The following is a 20,733-nucleotide window of genomic DNA, read 5'->3' on the forward strand; positions in this document are numbered from 1 at the left end:
CTCAGGGGAGACCTTATCACTCTCTACATGGACCTGAAAGGAGGTTGTGGTGAGGTGGGGGTTGGCCTCTTCTTCCAGTTAACAGCAATAGGATGAGAGGTGATGGCCTCAAGTTGCATCAGGAGTGGTTCAGGACATTAGGAAAAAATTATTCTCAGAGAGTGGTGCTGCACTGGCACAGGCTGCCCAGGGATGTGGTGCAGTCACCATCCCTGGAGGTGTTCCAGAACCGTGTGGATGTGGCACTGAGGGACATGGTCAGTGGGCATGGTGGGGATGGGCTGGTGTTTGGACTAGGGGATCTTAGTGATCTTTTCCAGCCTTAATGATTCTGTGATTCTACTTAAAACTAAAGGCGTAACCACGTCCCGAAGGAACCACGGCCCTCCCATAAACCAGGCAGGCCCAGTTACGCCGCTCCCCGCCCCCACCCCCGGGCGGTGGCACAGCACAGGCGCGCCGCGGACACCTCACCGCCGCGCGTCCCCGAGGCCCCGCCGCCAATAGGGTGAGCCGGGCGGCGCGCTGGCAGCCAATGGACGGCGGGGAGGCGGGGCTTCCGGCGGCGGTTGCTAAGACAGCCGGGGCTCTTCCTTAGCAACCGGTGCAGGTCGCGGCGGCGGCGGTGGTGTAGGTGAGGCCGCGCTCCGCTCCCGGCCCTCTTTTCTTTCCTTCCGGGGCTGCTCTTTGGGCTCCGGAGTCCCACGGCCGGGTCTGTGGCGTGCTTTCCCGAGCCACCCCAGCCAGGCTGCTCCCAGGCCGCCTCCCTACCCCGTGCAAGGGCAGCATGCCAGGGCAGCGGCGTGAGGATAACGCCGTGTGCCATCCCGCGGTGCCCCCGGCCTCGCATTGGGGATCGCCTCGCTGCGGGGAGCTGTCTGTCCTGGGGGTGTTTGTGGTGGAGTGGCTGCAGGTCCCACCGGCACTCGTGTGCTCTCTTTAATGCAGGGTCACCCGTGATTCCTCCGAGCAGGAGGGGAAGGCACCTCATTCTGAGTGGGAGAGCCAGGGGAAGGCCGCAGTGGAATGCTCGGAGTTGGCTGGACTGCTGCGCCCAGGTCGGGGTTGGCTGGTGGCCTGGAGCAGCAGCCTGTTTTTTTCCAATACGGGAATCCCCAGCTGATAAATGCCTGGGGGTGAGAATAGCGAGTGCCCCAAAGCAGGCTGAGATGTTCATGCTGAACGTTCTACCCAGACCTGTACGCTAATCCTGTTCCTCAAACACGTTTACACTTTGTGGTGCATCAGACGTATGGGTTGATGCCCTCTTGCCGCTTGTCGGAAGCAGTGCCCTGATTTGGCACGTCCCTCAAACTGGGCTGGTGCTTCTGGGAAACGCTGTGCTCCTGAAGTCTCGCTTATGGAAAATGATACACTTTTAAAAATTGTTTGCATTAATGTGCTGTGAGAGCTCTCTGATTGCAGGATGTGCGGAGAAGTTACTGTGATGCAGTAAGTGGAGGTAGGGACAGCATTCTTGTAATAGTTTTCACCTTCCATTTTAATGCAAAGCTTTCTTCCTGTTTCCTATGTGTTGTTTGTTTCTGTTCAAGCAGTGCCCTCTGGGCCAAGAAGCCTCCCCTTGTGCTGCTCCTCAGAGCCACATTCCCTGAGCTATCTGCACTGCAGTGCCTTGCTGATCTCCATCCCAGCCCCCTGCCCCTTCCCAGGGTCACTCGGGAAAGACCATGGCCGACACTGGGGAGGGGAAGAAGGAGGAAGCTGATTATAAAAGACTGCACAGCTTTCCGCTGATTAGGGTAAGGAGGAGAATGGGTTACGTGTATACCAGTGTTACAGATATGAAATGCTACCTTTGTTCTTCCCCACCTTCCAAAACAGGATTTCTCCCACTGAGAAGGAAATTGGTCAGCCAGGGGAAGCGTGGCGCAAAGCAATCCATCTAATGTTCTGAACGTGCTGCCTTTGGAGCCCTCTGCTCAAGCTGCTAGATAAAACTTGTTTTTATTTTGTTTAGAGGAGCAGGAATAAACGATCTTAGCCAACCAGATAGCGGAAAAGACTGTGTAATTTAGACTTCTGTTACGCCTATAGCCATAATTAAGGACGGTTGAAGCACTACTGTCTTTCTCTGCATCTTAGCACTGAAGAACTAGCAACGGTATTTATCTCCTCCTTTAAGCTATGCTTACTTAATGCTAGTCTTAAAGTTTGGAAGAGAACAATTCTGCATGGACTGGAGCAAAGGAAAGAATGGACAAACCGTAAAGTAACAAGCCATTTTCGTATTAATCATTCTAATGCTTGGTGTTCTGACAAGCCTGTATTGCTGATGATGTTCTGCTTTAAGCTAACATTGAACATCACATGGAGTAGCTGCCTTGTGTCCGTGCCAGCAGCCTAGGCTCCGTGACAGAATGGGCAACATAAGGGCTGTTTTCTGTTGTCTTCTGTCTAGCCTTTATTTTTCTGCTCAGTTCCTCTTTCTTGTTTGCTCTTTGCAGCACACAGACATGCCGGAGGAGATGCGCGTAGAGGCCATGGAGCTGTGTGTCACGGCGTGTGAGAAATATGCCACGAACAATGAGGTACGAGCTGAATCCGTCAGGCCAACCTTCAGTTGCTGCAGCTCAAGGAATCTGCAGGAGCAGGGCTGGAGCTGTAGGGCACAGTAGAATCACATACTGACAGATTACTCAGTTTCTATACTGAGCAAGGGCAGAAAGAGACAGCTTGGCTAGATCTCAGATTTAGCTGCTTTTGTGAGTGAGATCTGTACTAGCTGTTTGCTTTCATGCAGGAAGCAAAGATGAGTCACAGAGCGATGCTGCCTCACAAACCTTATCTCCTTCCTTCCCTGTGAGCTTCTTCTCTGTAAAATGTCCTCTCTCTGTTCTGAGGGCTTGTTTCAGAACTGTATGGAGAGGGGCCTGTCCCAAAATGTGGGTCTGCTTGTCAGTGTTGAGCAAGACCATCCGCATCAGAGCGGGGAGGAGACTCTTATTTTGGGAATGAGCAAATGAAGCTCTTTGAACATTAAGTACAATCTGATCAGTCTTCCCTGTCAGCTTTCAGCCTCTTGAATGAGATTACTGAGAACAGACAGATGGGGAGTGATGGAGGAGTTACAGTCTTGAAAAATTGCCCTCATCTTTGAGATCTAAAGATGAATGAGAACACACTTGCTCAATGGGCAGGGCACAGATTGCTTGTGATAGAGGAGCTCCGTGCTGCAGTGAGGCAAAGCTACGGAGCAGGAGATTCCTTCTGTCCCCTCGTGCCTGAGACACCAAGAGTCACTGCAAAATCTTCTGTTCTCCTTTTCTAGACCAAACAGCGTGTGATCTTAGAGAAGCAAGCCTTTTAAAAGTCAACCTAGTTTCAATGTTTTGGTAATTAGCTGAAATATATATATATTTTTATATATATATATATAAATGGACTCATGTAAAAATAGCTGCAGCTTAGTGACCTGAATCTCCTTCCATGCTCAGTGTGCCCAGCATAACTCCACCGCTATCAAAAACAGAGCTCTTGCTTCCCCCAGACTGTGTGAATGAGAGAAATGCTAGATGTAGTTATTTAATTTCTCCTAGCTGCTGTGTTGGAGGCTGCTGCAAACAGTAAGCTGCTTTGCCCTTTGGCACAGCCCTGAGGAGCTTCCAGTTTGCTCAGTGCAGCTGCTATACCTGTTGCCTGTGGCTTGAGTACCTTATTTAAAGGGAGAGGAATAGCAGGGGGTTGTTTGCGTAGAAACTCACTGCTTGCTGTGTCTCACCCTACACTTTCCTTCATTCTCCAGAGTGCTGCCAAGATGATCAAAGAGATGATGGACAAGAAATTTGGGTCCTCCTGGCACGTGGTGATTGGGGAAGGGTTTGGCTTTGAGATCACTCATGAGGTGAAGAATCTGCTGTACATGTTCTTTGGTGGCAGCCTGGCTGTGTGTGTCTGGAAGTGCTCCTGACATCTGGCTGGGTCCCAGACTCGCTGCATACAGGAGATTTCTTCCTTCACAGATTTTGTACAATCTGGAGGTGGGGCTTTATTTTTAATAGTTAAAACGTCGAGATTTCTTTCCATACCGACGTAACGGTTCCATAGGATGCATATATTTGGGGCGTGTGTGTATAGCTTGCTAAGTCTGTCCTTGCTCATGGGATTTCTGATCTATCTGTGGCTCTTTCCTTGGTGTTTGAGCCTAAACAAGAAGGAGGTGGTTGAATAGGCAATCTCATGACACACCATGCAGCAACACTATGAGGGGGAAGCAGAAGAGAAAAGGTGCTATCTAATCCTGTGTTTTCTCCTCCCACTTGTTCCACATTGTGTCCTCTCCTCTCTGCCTTCCCGGCCACGTGTGGTATGGTTCTGACCAGTGCTTCTTTCCTCTCTCTGAACACTGGTGTTAACAGCACTACCTTCCTCTCTTCTAAATGACTGCACAGAACTGGCCACGTCCGTGGAGGTGTTAGCTGTGGGGAATTAGGCTTGCTTTACCCTTTTCTGCTTGATTTGGGAGGACAGCTGAGCTGCCTGGATGTAGGAGGCTGCTATGCAAGCTACCCCCTCCTTTCTCACCCACTGCACGCTGAGATGGCACTGAAACACAGGCGGCTGTCGATGCCTGGGGAGTGGGTGAGAACTCTTCGTACAGCTTGAATGCCTCCCTGTCAGTTCCTGGGGGTGTTGCGAGTGCTTTGTACTTCCAGCATCTTGTTTGGAGGCTGGTAGGGGAAGGAGGTGCCATGTGAGATATCACTTGGTCATCAGAAACCTAATGTCCTTTTGGACTTCCTTTTTTAGTCTGTTTCTTCTTTTAAAGCTGTCAGTGTTGGAGGATGGAATGAACGTAATTGTATGTTACGTATGTGGCTTATTTATATAAATCTGGGGAACTGTGTTTTTTACAATAAAAAAAAATAGTAAATTGTCCTTTTCTGTGTTTGTTCTAAAGTGAAAACCCAACGTGGAGGACAAAAAAGAAAAGTAGTTCAGGAAACATGGAAGTAAGCAAGGAATGGTGTAGCTCAGGCAAAAGCTGACAGGTCTCCACCCTGCTCGCTTCCTGGGTGACTCTAAGGGAGCAGAGAAGCACTCTCATCCTTCCCATTCAATTCCTTTTGTTGGTGCAAGCCTGCTGAGGAAGGTTGCCAGGTCCACGGTGCTGCTGACCCCTGTCCTCTGTCTGAGTAGCATCAAGGGAGCGTACCTGTGTCCTCTGCCCAGCCAGTGTGCATTTGCTCTGACCTTTGGGGTCTGGCATTTGTGGCTTCTCTGATTTTTCAGACATCCCTCTGAGAAGGCCACCAGCGGTGCCACTGGCAGCTCATGTTTTATGAGAGGCCATACTGTAGTCCATAGTTCAGTTCCAAAGGACTTTTCTACAGTAGGGCCTGCGGTGGATCAAATGTGGAGGGTTTTCCATTTCCCTTAGTTCCTTCTCTGGATCTCCGTGTGATGATAGAGGTGTCTATCTGCCATCTCAGCATGTCAGGAACACTTCTGCAAGGCAGGAATTGGAGTAATAGAAGACCACTAGAAATTATTTCGATTTTGCACCATCTGTGCTGGCTGGGCCTCACACCCTGTCACATAGTTATTTACTGATCAAGTGGAATGGACTTGTAAGATAGTGGGGAGGACGCATAACTGGTACCATATCTGCCAGGTGCCAGGATTGTTGTGCAGTCTGGAAGACTCCAAATCCTTTGAGCTTCCTGTTGGTGTGATTACTCTGTCTCACTCCAGCTGGCTGACTTTAAATGAAAATAGCACTGTTGACTGGCACTTGCTGCAGCTGGCAGGTGGAAAAGCTGGTTTTCTGTTCCAAGACTTTCCACCTCCTTTATGTTTTATGTCTGTGCATCCAGAGGGAAAGGTAAAGCCACTGTCTTTGGAGTGCCCTGTGCTCGCTGGAGCAAAATACCTTCAGCCATATCATAATCTCTTTAATTGTCCTTCTTTCTCACTAATGAATAATTAACTGCTGCGTGCATGTCCACAGACAGGCCGGTCACGGGCATCTCTGTGGGGTCATGCTGACCTGCGGATGATCGTAGGGAGAGGGAGCTGCTTACCTCAGCGTGCAATCTCTTGGCCTTGCTACCAGCCCGTTATCAGTTTGGCCACCAGCTGACCAAAGCTAATGTCTCCATGACCTGCATCTGCAATAGGCAAACGCTGACCAGACCCCAGCCTTCTCGGAGCAGGAGCATGCAAACAAATTGTGGTGAGCTAGGTGTGAATTTGCAGCAAGTCAGCTCCTACACCGCAACTCCCCCAAGGTGAGCAAGTGCAAGGTGGCTCGCAGAGAGTGGCATGCTATTTTTGTTTCCAAGGGTAACAGCTCTCCCACAAGAACTTACCACAAAAAGCCACCCCATTTTTGAATGCCTGTTGTATGTGAAAGCATAAACCTCAACTTTCCAAAATTCAGCTGTGTGCGTCAAGGCCCCCAAGCAAGTATTCGATAGGATCAGTTTTCCTGCCCGTTGCAAGTTGAGTCACGCTGCACTGGCTCCTGTGTGCTACAAGAAACTCCCACCCTCTTTTTGCTGTGGAACTAGGGCACAGTTTGGGGCTTTTGCTATGGATCTAGAGCACTTTGGGGCACGCCTGTAATTCACCGGGCACTAAGGGTCGTGGATTGGAGATAGTCCCTTGTTGTACATTGTTTTCCTGTGAGTAACCACTCTGCCACAGATGCTTTGGAGGCTAAAACTGCTTTTGACTTTAAAACTGCCATCTCCTGCTGGAGGTTTTTACCTTAAAATTTTTTCAGCAAAAATCTGGGAAAGTTGGCGCTGGATGTCTAACTATTGTTTTCTCCTCTCCCTATTGTGTCTCGCCACCTGTGTATCCCTGCTATTGCCATCAAAGCATCAGAGTGAGTCAGATGTGGGGAAGGAGATGAAAAGCTCAGGGTGATGCATCAGTGCCAGTCTGAATGACCCTTTCTATCCGTCCGTCCCAGCAAGCCAGTGTGCAGTGGTACCAGCTCAGAGGGCTGTGCTCATGACTTCATCCCTCCCCACCGAGGGGAGATGGGGAACATCGTTATCGGCTCTCAGCCTGCGTGGCAGGGAGTCCACACTCTGTGCAGCAATGGAAGTGTCCTTGGGCGTAGGGCTCCTCCTCCATCCCAAAGGTGACTGGAACCTGCTGCGAAGGGGTGAGAAAGCTGGAAAAATGGGGGAAAGAGGTGCAAATTCAATCACTTCTCTGTGATGATGTCATGGCAACGAGGTGCACTGATGTGCTGTCAGGCAATCAGGGCAGGCTTTGAAGCTCCCCAGCTCTTCCCTGTTGCTGTAGGCTCGCGTCTGGCTTGCTGAAAAATCTTTTGGTTAATATTTAATGCCAGCATTGAAGTGCTAAGGATGGCGAGTGCTCCACCTATTCCCCCTTTCTCCACTTTCCAATTTGATGCTAAATTAGGGCCGGGGAGCGGGGAGGATTATGACTTACCATAACATGGGGACAGGTCTCCTGGTCAGAAAGATGGCTTCAACCCATAGTGGAGAAAGGCTGCAGGCTCTGTGCCGGTGTCCCCATGCATGCAGCAGCCTTGGGAGCTCGGCAGGAGGAAGCTACCTACATCACAGACCTGTCCCAGTCTGGCTCTAGGATGTGGGAGGACGTCTTTGTCACCCAGCCTCCCTGCAAGCCCAGCTGGGAGCTGATGCTGAGCCACTGGAAGAGGCAGGGGGTCTCCCTCTCCCTTTGCTCTCCCAGAGCTGGCTTTGGAATAAAGGAATCCATGGCCTCTCTCCCAGAACTGAACCCAGCTCCTTTGATGCAAGTAGTTAGCACATGTTTTTGTTGGCTTTTTTTTTTCCCCACTAAGCAATGACCTAACGATCCTATGTTCCAGCCACAGCCCCTCCTAGGCGCCTTCTTTCCAAAACGTGCATCCAGACCGGATCCAGCAAACCTCCCCGTGCAAGACGCCGTGTTCCCTTCCCTGGGGAAGCCATCTGCTCCCCTCCGCCCGGCTCCTTCTGCATGCCTTGCCGCTCGCCAGCCCTGCGGGAAGCTCTGCTCCCATCGGCCACGCTGTTTGCACGTGGCAAGGGGAAGGAAACGCGGTGCTGGCTGGATCTGGGGCGGCTGGCGATGTCAGCTGGAGGCGGTTTCCAAGCAACTGTCGCGCCGCGGGACACGGAGAGCCAGGAACACCATATTCCTGCTGCCCATGTGGGCTGGATGGAGCCAGCACGGGGCTGGTGCGGGGAGCAGCACGAGCGAGAGGGTAGCGCAGGGCCGTGGCACGGGAGGAGGTCTCCGGTCCTGCTCCTCGCCTGCCTGCCTGCAATGAGGGGACCGCGTGATGTATGGGATTTCACGTGTCCTCTGCATCCCTGGGGAGATTAAAACGGGTAAAACTGCTCCAGCTGCTATTTATCCTATTTATTTTACCCACTGACGGGCAGTTGCGTACAAGCATCCTTGAATAGATGGAAAGGTGGTAATGTTGCTCTGGCTGAGCAGTGGGAGCAAATCTGGGTGACAAAGTGCAGGGATATAAGCATGGTGGGAAGCCAGAAGATGGGATGGAGCTGGGGAGTGGGGCAGAGTCGTGCGAACAAGAGGTGGAAGCAACGTGAGCTGGGCAGGGAGAAGCCCAGAGAGATGGGACAGCGCAGGGCACCCGTTTGGTTTCCGGTGCCTGGGTTATCTGTGGCCATCTCTGTGCCCGACAGCTATTGATTTGGAGCTTGCCCCGTTCATGCTAACCTTGGCACCACTAGCTCATGCCTTATAAACTCTGCTGCAGCTCCTACCCCTCTCTCTGTCCTGCTGCTCACCCAGTGCTGACATCCCACTGGGGTCTTCCCACAGCTCCGCTTTTTGCTGCCATGTTCTAGATCCAGGACAGCTCTGCCTGATTTCTGCACAGAGAGACGGGGCAGTGGATACACTGACTCTCTTTGCCCCGTGTGGGTGCCTGCCCTTGGCGAGGAAGGATGCGGCGCCAGCTACAAACACTTGTCCAAAGGAAGTTTAAAGTCCTCCTCCTCCTGCTCCTGTTCCTGGCCCTCCTGCTGCACCTAATGATGGACTTGGCTCTCCCCGCAACTCGCAGGACGTGCAGCTGTGATGCAAAAGCATCAAAAGCCTTGGGTACCCCCTCAGGCAGCCCTTTGCTGGCTAGCCCCGCAAAGCTGAGCCTGCGCATCCTCCAGGACTTCAGTGGCAGCAACGGTTCCTTGGAGAAAAGCTCCCAGCCGCAGGGAGCAGAACCACGGGGAAAGGATGGAGACGTGGGGATCCAGCACCGGCATGGAGACATCGGTCCTGTATGGGCCAAGGGATCCAAACTGGCTGCGCTCTTTGAGCATCCCCTTTATAATATCCCATTGCCGGAGGTGAAGGACGAAGACAAGCTGTTCATCGTCAACCCCATGGAGAAGTTCAGCCTACGGAGCAGTGGGAGCGATGAATGGTGAGGAGCGGGCTGGTCTGGGGGATGCATGGAGGTGCTTGAGGGGACAAATGGCAGGGAGCAAACAAGTTATATCCTTGCATAGCTCAGCATCCCACCTGGATGGCCCCAGTGCCTCAGATCTTATCTCAGTCCCATTTCCAGGCTGCTGCCCCGGGGAGCTGCAGGGATCCTCCCGCCCATGTGGCACATGGTGAAGCCCAAGGGGAGGCCTGAATTATTCACACTGTTATGTATGATATCTTCTAGGTCATCTCCTCCTCTCCTTCCCCAGCATTGGTCTCTCCCTGTACGTTTGTGGGGAACTCCCCACTCCAGGCTTCTGACCAGTTTGATCCCCCTCTCTCACCCACCTCATGTTGGAAATGCAAAACCCCAAATGTCAGCTGGCACTCGACACGAGACCATGGCAGTCCCGTGTTTCTCAAGGCACTTTCTGACCTCTTTAGGCTCTGCTGGGCGGTGAGCTCACCGTTGCTGGGTGCCTATTTTTGTCCCTGCACTACTAACCTCTAATTAGGAGGGAAGATATTAATGGAGTTACCATGGGTAACACGCAGCAGATTCCTTATGGAAGGCACGCCTTCTAGAGGTAAAAATACTGAGATGAGGGGACTAGATAACCCAAATTCATCTCACAGGGAGACCAGGGGGTGCCAGGGGCCCACCCAGGAGGAGCCAGTTGTGGATGAGAGCTCAAGATGCTGCTGAGAAGTTTTATGAACATGTTGCATCCCCCATCAGCTGTGCATAGCTGATTGTACACCTGGTAGCTGATCCCCTGGGATGAGATCAGCAGGAATTTAAGGCCCAGCTGGAAGACTATGGGGACTTTCTGTGAGGGATGCAAGGGTAGCCATCAGCTGCCGATAGGACCTGCCCCAGGGGCTTCTGCCACCACCCAGGCCTTGTGCTGGGTCTTCCCAGGGAGGGCCTGGGAACAAGACCCCATCCCAACTAAATGTTGTTGTTGTTGGGGTGGTGGTGGCTGTCGGGCTGCAGGGTCAGCAGCAGTAAAGCCGAGATGGTCCTCCCGACAGGGAAGACAGCCTACGACACCTACCCCGCCTGGCTCAAGTTCCACGTCGGCATCAATCGCTATGAGCTGTACCCGCGCAGGGACCCTGTGATGCCCACCCTCCTGCGGGACCTGGCCACCATGAGGATTGTCAGCTCAGGTATGCACCCCTGCCCGTGCCCCTATCCCATTGGCCTGCCCACCGGCCCCAGTCACCCTTGTGTGCCCCCTTCCAGTGCAGAAATCTGGTGGTACCCAGCTGAAGCTCATCATGACCTTCCCGAACTACGGGCAGGCCCTCTTCAAGCCCATGAAGTGAGTAGAGTTTGACTTCAGACCCTACGCTGTAGGCCCCTTCCCCTGCTGCTGGCAGCAGGCTGGGTGCAGCTTGTGATGGGATAGTGACCTCCAGTGGTGGGAAGGAGAAAATAATCCATGAGGACCACTTCCCAGCCTTTGTCCTGCTGGGATTTGGGGCCGCACCATGCAGCGGGGTAAACCTGCTCCTGGCTGTGTCTCAGGTGGCACAAGGGACACAGCACAAGGGGCAGTTTGGGGCCAAGCAGGAGGTGATCCATTCCTTGGCCACCATTCCTGCCCTCCCCAAATCTTCTCAGGCAGAGCAGGGACCAGGAGACCCCCGCCGACTTCTTTTACTTCTCGGACTTTGAGCGGCACAATGCAGAGATTGCAGCCTTTCACCTGGACAGGTGGGTTCTCATGGCCTGCACCCAAAAAGGGGCCTCAGCCCTGGGGGGATGCCCTGTATTTGGTGGGAAACATGGCCAAAATCTTCCCTCTGGGGACTGCAGCCTCCCAGCAAACCTCGCATCCAACCCTGGCCAAGAAATGGCTCCTTGAGCCACCTCTTTCCCCTCTATTGCAGAGACACCTGCATTTCATGGCGCTAGTAATAACTGGGTGTAACAAAAATAGGCTCAGTTGACAAGAAATTGTGCTGAGTTCTGTGTTTTAGGATCCTGGATTTCCGACGTATCCCGCCAGTTTCTGGCCGCTTGGTGAATATAACGAAGGAGATCCGGGACATCACAACCGACAAGAAGCTGGCCAAGACTTTCTTCATCTCCCCAGGTGAGCTCCTGCCAACCTTTGGCTCTCACACCAGGGCAGGCACCCATGTGGGGATGACTCCAGCTGCCACCACATCCCCATCCATGGGGATGGCTCTCAAGAAGAGTCACCATGCTATCGCTTTATGCATGTGGCATGGTGAGCATCTTCATCTAGTTCTTCTTCAGTCACCAACCTGTGCTTTGTTCCCCATGCCAGCGGGCAATGTCTGCTTCTATGGGGAGTGCTCCTACTACTGCTCCACCGAGCACGCTCTGTGCGGCAAGCCGGACCAGCTGGAGGGCTCCATGGCTGCCCTGCTGCCCGACAAAGCCCTGGCCAAGCGCCGCTCCTGGCGCAGCCCCTGGCGCCGCTCCTACCACAAGAGCAAGAAGGCTGAGTGAGCTGGGACATGGGGGGACACTAGGTGCACAGGAGGGCTGCCCGGTGGCCCCATGGTCACTCTCATGGACCCACTGTCCGTCCTTTGCCTGCAGGTGGGAGCTGGATCCCAACTACTGCGCCCAGGTGCGCCGGACGCCGCCCTACGACAGTGGTCATCGCCTCCTTGACCTCATCGACATGGCAGTGCTCGATTTCCTCATGGGTGAGTGCATCTCCCTCCAGTTTCTCCTCACTTTCCATCAGCTGATGGGGAAGGCAATTACTCTTAGGCTTTGCACCATGAAGGCACTCTGCCTGCTTGTCCCTATGGCCTGGTCCTCACCTGGTGGCACGTTTGGGGCTGGAGAACCAGAGGCATGCTACATGCATTGAGTCACAGAATTGTTTGAGTTGGAAGGGACCCTTAAAGGTCATCTAGTCCAACTCTCCTGCAATGAACAGGGACATGGGTGAGGCTGCTCTGCCCTGTGCCATGACAATGCTGGCGCTGCCAAAACTCAGCATGAGACAACATCGTGCAGCAGTTGGCGTGGGACCATGCAGGTACCCATCCCAGCATCCCCAGGGACACTGTGCGCATCCCCACTGCCATCACTCTCTCCTCACCCTTTCAGGCAACATGGACCGGCACCACTATGAGACCTTTGAGAAATTTGGGAATGACACCTTCCTGCTTCACCTGGACAACGGCCGCGGGTAGGACAGAAGGGCGGCACCCAGCCACCCTAAATGGACAGAGCTGGGGCTGAGGGATGCCAGGAGTCAAAAAGAGAGCCAATGCAAGGTGATGCTATGTGCACCCCAATGCCAACCCTTGGGTTTTTCTGCAGCTTTGGCACACACTCTCGCGACGAGATGTCCATCCTGGCCCCACTCCAGCAGTGCTGCAGGTAAGAGGCTGCCACCACCCATGTTTCCCACTGGGGAAAACTCACCCCGATGCCGAGATCCCTCCTCTGCTTCGGCAGCATCAAAAAGTCCACCTACCTGCGGCTGCGGCTGCTGGCCACCGAGCCCTACCGCCTGAGCGAGGTGCTGCGGGAAGCACTGGCTGTCGACCGCCTGGCGCCCATCCTGGCTGAGCCCCACCTGCAGGCACTGGACCGGCGCCTGGGCAAGGTGCTGGCGGCCGTGGGACGCTGCCTGGCCAAGGCAACACAGCCCCACCAGGTGCTGGTGGACGACATGCGGCCGTGACTGTGACACGAGGACGGTGACGTGGTGTGATGGCAGTTGTCACCCTGGGAAGGGCTCCGAGTGTGTGGTGTTGCGTTTTGGCACTTGGATGTGATGCATGGGGAGACCGGTGGGTGCGTGCGTTATTTAAATAAATAGGTCGGCCTCGTGGAGAAAACATGGTTTGGGATCCCAGCCAGCAGGGCTGTTTTTCCAGTCCCAGATTCACGTGGTATACTGGCATAGCCATCCCTCCAAATCCTTTTAGAACGGGATAGGGAATTTTCATAGAATCACAGAATGGTTGGGTTGGAAGGGACCTCAGAGCCCATCCAGTCCCACCCCATGCCATGGGCAGGGCTGCCACCCACCAGCTCAGGCTGCACAGGGCCCCATCCAGCCTGGCCTTGAACCTCCAGGGATGGGGTACCCACAGCTTCTCTGGGCAGCCTGGGCCGGTGCCTCACCGCCCTCTGAGTAATGAATTTTCACCCAAGGCCTAACCTAAATCTCCTCTCTTTTAGTTTAAAGCCGTTCTCCTCCTTGTCCTGTGTAAAAAGTCAGTCCCCCTTCCTGCAGTCAGTTCCCCTCCAGCCTTTCCCCAGTCCCGCAGCCTGGTGTTAATGGGGCCGTTGGTGAGCTTCCACGTGGCTCACCCAACCCAACCTGCAATGCTCATCCCTGCCCACGCTCTTCCCACACCCACCCAAAAATCCCATCGGCTGCCATGTCCCGCCCGCAGAGGTGGCTCTGGGATCCGCAGCGGGCCCTGCACCATATATAGCACCCAGTTTATCCCCTAATCCTGCACGGGGTTAATCCGTGGTGCGTTTGCGTCAGCCGGGACAGGTGCTGTGGGACGGGGGCTTCGTGCCCCATGGCGGGGATGGGTCCCTGGGGTGGCAACGGGGCACGAGGTGTCCCCAGGACACGGTGCAGGAAGCAGCAAATTGGGCGACTGGGCCGCTAATGAGCTATGGGAAGCGGGGAAGGCAGCGGGCAACGGGGCCTGGGAACGGCACGCGGAGATTGAGGCTGGAATTAATGGACTGGAAGTAGAGGGAAAAAAAAACAACACACACACACACACACACACACACACACACACACACACACACAAAGAAATAAGGAACAAAAAACACAAGAACTTTAAAAAAAAAAAAAGAGGCAAAAAAAAAAAAAAAAAAAAAAAAAAAAAAAACTTTAAAAAAAAAAAAAGAGGCAAAAAAAAAAAAAGAAAAAAAAATCAGACAAAGGCGCGCTGTGTGCGCTGCACACGGTGACGCTCCGGGCACAGCGCTGCGCCTCGCGGGAACACCCCCCCCCCCCACCCCCGCCCCGGAGCATTGGGGCGGAGCATTGGGGCGGGGCGGGAGCCGGGGCTGGGGGGGTGGGAAGAGGAGGAGGAGGAGCGGGGGGGGCCGTGTCTTGCAAAACAAAAGGGAGAGGAGCGGCGCGGAGAGCGGGCGGCGGGGGGGGAGAGCTGCTGTTGCTGCTGCTGCGCGGCTGTCCTCGGCTCTGCGGTGGGTGCTGGGCGCGGAAGGGGGGGGGGCCGGGGGGGGAGGATTCTGGGGTCTGGGGGGTTCCGGGAGTGCAGAGGTCTTGGGGCATGGGGGTCCTGGGTGGGGTGGGAGGAGTCCCGCTCGTGTCTCAGCCCTGGAGATGCGTGGGATGGACCCGCGCGGGGGGGGGCTTAAGGAGACAGTGCAGCTGTCACTGCCCCATGGAACAGGTGCCCCTGGCTGCGCTCGGGTTGGCCTTACGCGTCCCCCAGCACGGGCGTACTTAGGAGTGTCCCCCAGCGTGGCTGCCCACCTCCCCCCATTGACACTGTCCTCCCCCTGTGTCCCCCCCCCAGGTGAGCCGCTGTCCCCCCGCCATGTCGCGCCGCAGCCAGCGCCTCGTCACCTCGCGCCTCTATCCGGAGGATGAGGACGGCACCAGCTCCCTGCTGGGGGGCCCGCAGCTGCCCTTCAAGGAGGGCACCGCCAGGTTCGGGGGCACCCGCAGGGGCGCTGGGGGTGGGGGGGGTTCGGGCTCTTGGCACCTAGCAGCTTTGGGCCCAATGGCGGGAGGGAGGGAAGCGCTGCGAGCGGCGTGCCGGAAAACCGCAGCGGTGCAAGCGGAAGCGGGGCCGGGGGCTCCCCACCTTTTGGGGTTTCGTAAAGCAGCGGTTGCGCCGCGCCGAGCATCCTCCCAGCCCCGCGGCGCTCCTGGTGCCGGCGTGGCCGTGCCCCCGCTACCTGACGCCGACCGGCTGGTTCTCACCCCCCCCCCGGCAGGACGGCGGCGAGGAGGAAATCGAGCGGCACGAAGCGGCTGTCGCCCGGCCCCAGCACTCAGACCTCGTACTACAGCGAGTCCCTGGTGAGCGAGTCCTACCTGGGGGGCAGCCGGGGGCTGGCCGCGCTGGATGATGCCCTGGATGGCAGCACTTACTGGGGTGAGCCTGTCCTCCCACGGCATCTGTCATCCCAACCCCTTGGGGCACCCCGGTTGTTTTGGGGTGGATGTTTTCTGAGCTGTTTCTTTGTTTTTTTTTTGGGGGGGGGGTAAGCAGGTAGGGAGCTTTCCGCCAGGAGGAGAAGGGATACAGGGGACACAGAGTCCAGCAAGGTCAACGGGCTGCTGGAGAGCCGAACGTATGACACCTACGCCTCCTCCTCCGGGTACTCCTCGGAAGATGACTATGCAGGTAGGAATAGGGGGGTGGGACGCTGGGGACACCTCCACGGGACCATAGGGTCCCAGCCCCTATGCCAAGCCCAGGGATGTGGGCTCCATTCCATGTCTCATTGCCTCTCCTCACATAGAATCCCAGAATCGTTAGGGTTGGAAAAGACCACTAAGATCACCCAGTCCAACCACCAGCCCATCCCCGCTGTGCCCACTGACCATGTCCCTTAGTGCCACATCCACACGGTTCTGGAACACCTCCAGGGACGGTGACTGCACCACCTCCCTGTGCCGGTGCAGCACCACTATTTCTGAGAATTTTTTCCTAATATCCAACCTGAACCTCCCACGGCACAGCTCAAAGCTGTTACCTCTTGACATTATCTCCTTCCAGGCCACCTCTACTCTGGCCACAGCAGCTCGGGGTCAGGGCTGAGGACCGCCGCCTCCAGGGTTGGCTCCTTCCTCTGGCAGGTGTTCACTGCACCAGGTGAGTGGGGCCTGGGGCAGGGTGCTTCTTCCCCCTGCACACTTCTCCCTTGCCCATGAGGAGGTTTGTTGTCCCACGGGGCTGCTTTGCTCACATGCCAGCTCGCTGTTGACCATGTAGTAGTTGGTGTCTTCCACATCTTGCAAACCTGAGGCAAGAACAGAAGAGGATGCTGTGTGCATGGGTTGTCTTCCTCCAGAGAGCAGCCTTGGGGCCAGAGGGGATGTCCTCTTGGGGCCCCGCTGATCCTGCTTGTCCTCCCTCAGCCCGATTTGTGGGATGGCTCCTGTCCTGCATGGCCAGCATCTGGCACCGTGTCACTGGAGGGACTCCACAACTACAGCGTGTCCCCCTGTCCAGGTGAGTGGGACCTCAGCCCCACAACCATCCCATCACTGCGGGATACAGCCTATAGTCCTCTTTCTTCCCCACTCTGCAGGCGCTACCCATGGCTGAAGAAGTCCCTGTGGTGGCTGCTGCTCCTCCTCCTCCTGGCTGCAATCACCTATGGTGAGCCCACTTACTACACCCTCATCCCCAGTGTGATACGGGGCTGGAGAGCCATCGTCCCTGTGCTGTACCTGGGATGGGATGGTAGTGAGCTCAGTGCTTGTGGCTCCTGCCCCCATCACCATCCCACTGTTGAACCGTCTTGTCCCCTGAATGCCCAGGAGCGTGGTACCTGTACCCATATGGCCTGTCGGCACACAGCCTCCCCGTCTTCTCATGGTGGGGAGCGGGACGCCTCACCTCCTCCAACGTGCCCAGGGCACAGGACGTGACTGCGCTGGACCAGGTACAAACCAGTGCCATTGGGGCGGGATGGCTGGGACCGGGTGCCCAAGGGAGCACTGTGCCCGTGGGTGCAGCCCCTAAAGTTTGGTGCATCCCAAAGATGGAGGGAGGGGAAGCAGTAATGGGACACAGCCACCCTTGTAGGCCTGCGAGGCCCAGGGGGAGCTGCATGGCACCTTCCTTCCCATCACAGGGGCTGCGGGGGGAGCAGCAGCTCCTGGCCCGCTTCCAGGCCCTGGAGAAGCGTTTTGAGGCACTGGAGGCTGCAGTATCACGCTGGGAGCTGGGGGTGGCTGGGGGCGAGCCCCCACCAAGAGAAGACATGCTGGGCCTGCTGGAGGGTCTGCTGGGCCGCCGCCAGGCCAGCATGGAAGAGCGCCTGCGCAGCGACGTGACCGGGCACCTCCAGGTGAGGGGAGCAGGGTGGTGCGGGCACAGGGACGTGGTGGGCTGGGTTCTGATGTCCTTGTCTCGTCCTTGCCCTGCAGGGTGAGCTGGACGCCCTGCGGGCTCAGCTGAAGGCCGACATGGACAAACGTCTGGGGAAGATGGCGCAGGCCTCACAGGTGAGGGACATGCCCCCTGTGAGGGTCCTCGGGGCTGGGGGGCAGATCTCACGTGGATCCTTGTGCCTTTGTGCCGGCAGGAGATGGAGGCCCGGCTGCAGGAGCTGAATGCAGAGTGGCAGAGGTAACGGTGCTCAATGTGGGGAGAAACCCCACTGTAGGGCTGGAGCTTAGGGTGGAGTAGGCCTCAGCCTGGCGTTTTGGGGCATTTGGTGGTGTTTGGTGGCTTTTCTCTCACTGTGGTGGTGACACAGGTCGGTGCAGGAGGACCTGCAGGGCCGCTGGCAGCGGGCGACGGGCGAGCTGCAGCAGGAGGTGTTGGCGCTGAGGAGGGAGCTGGCAGGGCTGCGCTCCGACCAGGAGGCCATGGGCAAGCACCTGGAGGCCGTGCTGGAGCAGATCAAGGCAACACGGGCTGATGTAAGTCCAGGAACTCCCCCCCCCTTTTAGGGACCTTCACCTGGGACCCCATTTGAGGCAGAGGCGAGGGTCCTCGCCCCACAGCTGAGCCCTGTGCCACCTGTGCTACTAGGTGGAAGCGCAGATGCCAGCATGGATTGGCCACTTCCTGACACAGTCCCGGCGGGACGACGGCACGGCCGGACTGCTGCTCCAGCGGGAGGACTTGCAAGCGGAGCTGCGCGCCCTGGAGCTCCGGATCCTCGCCCAAATGCGGGAGGAGCGTGGGCTGGCAGCAAGGGACAGCATTGGCATGGCCCTGCGGCAAGGGGGGGCCGGGGGGGTGACAGAAGAGGTGAGTGGTGGCCGAGCCCTGGGGACATTGGGTGGGGATTTCTATGGAGCTTACAAACAGCCAAGGCCACCTTGCTTGCCCTGTCCCTAGCAGCACTGCTGAGTCATTTGGGGCAAAATGTTGCAGCAGGATGACAGCAGAGGAAAAAATGAGCCTGTTTGCTTTGGAAAGATTTGTTGGCAGCTCCCTGTGGAGGGAGGGAGGGATCGAACAGGACTGGCAGTCCCCACACCCTGTACAGGCTTTGTGCATATGGTGACATTGGGACACGGAGCTTTGGGATCAGCTCTGGGGGCACCGTGAGGCTTTGGGCCTGGTACCCATCCCCTTCCTCATGCATCAACACTGGGAAGGGTGAGCCCAGCCAGCCCAGGCGCTGCCCCTTCTTTGCACAGCACTTCTCGTCCCGGGTATTTTTAGCAGCCTCTAATGAGGCTTTGCAGCCGAGCGCACGCCTGCTCCTTTTTGCCGCAGTGATTCATCACTGCACGTCCCGTGAGAAGGGCCCTGACTCCACGGGCTGGAGGCGGGGACAGGACCCCATAGCTGTGACCAGGCCCCTCTTTACCCCCACAGCAAGTGCACCTCATCGTGGACCAAGCACTGAAGCGCTACAGTGAGGACCGCGTGGGGATGGTCGACTACGCCCTGGAGTCAGCAGGTAGGTGGCAGGGGGTGAGCTGAGGGTAGCCAGGGAGTGCTGGCGCTCTGCTTTACCCCTGTGCTCCCCTCTCTGTGCCAGGGGCCAGCGTCATCAACACCCGCTGCTCTGAAACCTACGAGACGAAGACGGCGCTGCTGAGCCTGTTTGGGATCCCTCTGTGGTACCACTCGCAGTCCCCACGCGTCATCCTGCAGGTGGGCACCGGGAGCGGATTGAGAGCCCGGGGTGTTGCAGTGCTCACACTGGGCACAGTGGTTGGGCTGGCATCGATGGGAGGAAAAATGGCGCTGGTGGTGATAGTGTTGCTGCTGATTCCTAAGAGCTGGTGTTCTTTTCCTGCGCGCGTAGCCAGACGTCAACCCTGGGAACTGCTGGGCCTTCCGTGGCTCCCAGGGCTTTGCCGTCATCCGCCTCTCCAGCCCCATCCGCCCCACAGCCGTGACACTGGAGCACGTCCCCAAAGCACTGTCACCCCAGGGAACTATCCCCAGCGCCCCCAAGGACTTCACCGTCTACGTGAGTAGGCCCATAGTGGGAGGCTGGAGGGTGGGGAGCACCTTCACGACCCCCATTCCCCATCCTGATCGCCACTGTCTCTTCTTTTCTGCTTCTCGTAGGGCCTGAAAGAGGAGCGTGAGGAGGAGGGCCTTCTCTTGGGGCGCTTCACCTACAACCAGGATGGTGACCCCATCCAAACGTTCTACTTCCAGGTGAGGCGCGGCGGTGTTGCTGGAGCTCTCACCACGGGAAGGAAGCCGGGTGATGGTGTTGGATGGGGGCAGGTCATGGGGTCCCTCTGTCCTCGGAGCATCCTGCCTGTGAAGCGGGGCAGGGGCTGACGTCCACCTTGAGCCTTTCACTGGGAGGCTGTCTTGCTTACCCCTTCCCGCGTATCTTCTCCTTGGAGATCTCAGCACCCTGCTGGACCCGGAGATCCCTTCCAACCCGACCATCCTGTGGTTGTGTGACGCATCTCTCCTGTCCCCAAGGGCGACGACGTGGGCGCCTTCCAGCTGGTGGAGCTGCGCGTGCTGAGCAACTGGGGCCACCCCGAGTACACCTGCATCTACCGCTTCCGCGTGCACGGCGAGCCGGCCCTCTGACCCCCCCGCTGCCGGCGGGGTTGGGACAGGGACGTCCTGGGACGTGGGAGGCTGCACTGCCCTTGGCCTGCGCTGCTGCTTGCGGAGGAGAGGACTTCTTGCTCGCAGGGGGGTGAGGCGAGGACATCCCGCGGGGCTGGCTCTCGGTGCGTTTTGGACGCTTTGGACTTCTGAAGCTCATTTTTCTATTGGGGCTGCGCCGTCCCCTTTCTGGTGGCACATATAACCTTCCCACGGCTGGGATGGGGGGAACTCCGTGATGTGCTGGGGCACCGTGCAGCAAGTCTCCTCTTCCCTCCATGTTTCTCAAGATCTGAAGGACCTCAAACCCCCTTCAATGCTGGGCAGGCATAGGGGACGTAAGACAGTATTAATTGAGTATTGTAAAAGTAAAGGCTTGGGGACAGCAGGAGGGGAGAAACGTGGCAGGTGTGGGCCGCAAAGCCAGTCCTGGGCTGAGGTCCACGCGCTTGGCCCAGCAGCCGTGTTGGGTCCCAGTGATGCTCGGGTTCCCCATGCCTGGGGCTGCTTGTCCCGCTCGCTAAGCTTGAGGATGCTATGTGCAAACCTCGCCTGCTTCCCCTTTGGGGTTTGCTCTGTTGGTTT

General features: G+C 56.6%; 3 protein-coding genes across 8 annotated transcripts; all 3 read left to right on the forward strand.

Annotated features, from left to right (window-relative positions):
* Positions 526-4,896, forward strand: DNAL4 (dynein axonemal light chain 4). 5 transcript variants are annotated; one of them, XM_021384974.1, is made up of 5 exons: positions 535-634; positions 1,426-1,462; positions 1,557-1,760; positions 2,466-2,549; positions 3,764-4,896. In XM_021384974.1, exons 3-5 carry the CDS (start codon positions 1,689-1,691, stop codon positions 3,926-3,928), a joined length of 321 nt encoding a protein of 106 aa, XP_021240649.1. In that variant the 5' UTR covers positions 535-634; positions 1,426-1,462; positions 1,557-1,688; the 3' UTR covers positions 3,929-4,896. The 5 variants fall into 5 exon arrangements, with proteins under 5 accessions (XP_021240638.1, XP_021240649.1, XP_021240665.1 ...); XM_021384990.1 differs by having other exon boundaries at positions 577-634; positions 1,554-1,760; XM_021384981.1 differs by lacking the exon at positions 535-634 and adding an exon at positions 961-1,058.
* On the forward strand, positions 5,039-13,257 carry LOC110392673 (extracellular serine/threonine protein kinase FAM20C-like). Its single transcript, XM_021384957.1, has 11 exons — positions 5,039-7,111; positions 7,838-9,409; positions 10,412-10,587; positions 10,664-10,742; positions 11,045-11,137; positions 11,404-11,519; positions 11,718-11,898; positions 11,996-12,105; positions 12,518-12,599; positions 12,734-12,793; positions 12,872-13,257. The coding sequence occupies exons 2-11, from the start codon at positions 8,931-8,933 to the stop codon at positions 13,098-13,100; spliced, it is 1,605 nt and encodes a 534-aa protein (XP_021240632.1). The 5' UTR covers positions 5,039-7,111; positions 7,838-8,930; the 3' UTR covers positions 13,101-13,257.
* SUN2 (Sad1 and UNC84 domain containing 2) lies at positions 14,468-20,727 on the forward strand. Of its 2 annotated transcripts, XM_021385004.1 has the most exons (18): positions 14,468-14,602; positions 14,938-15,071; positions 15,362-15,522; positions 15,640-15,774; positions 16,150-16,245; positions 16,512-16,605; positions 16,685-16,755; positions 16,917-17,041; positions 17,234-17,449; positions 17,529-17,606; positions 17,687-17,730; positions 17,861-18,026; positions 18,139-18,360; positions 18,937-19,021; positions 19,103-19,218; positions 19,373-19,540; positions 19,642-19,734; positions 20,014-20,727. In XM_021385004.1, exons 2-18 carry the CDS (start codon positions 14,959-14,961, stop codon positions 20,125-20,127), a joined length of 2,097 nt encoding a protein of 698 aa, XP_021240679.1. In that variant the 5' UTR covers positions 14,468-14,602; positions 14,938-14,958; the 3' UTR covers positions 20,128-20,727. The 2 variants fall into 2 exon arrangements, 1 of the variants encoding a protein (XP_021240679.1); XR_002434574.1 differs by lacking the exon at positions 20,014-20,727 and having other exon boundaries at positions 19,377-19,540.

This window comes from Numida meleagris, chromosome 1 (assembly GCF_002078875.1).
Source record: "Numida meleagris isolate 19003 breed g44 Domestic line chromosome 1, NumMel1.0, whole genome shotgun sequence".
In the NCBI taxonomy this organism is placed as follows: Eukaryota; Metazoa; Chordata; class Aves; order Galliformes; family Numididae; genus Numida; species Numida meleagris.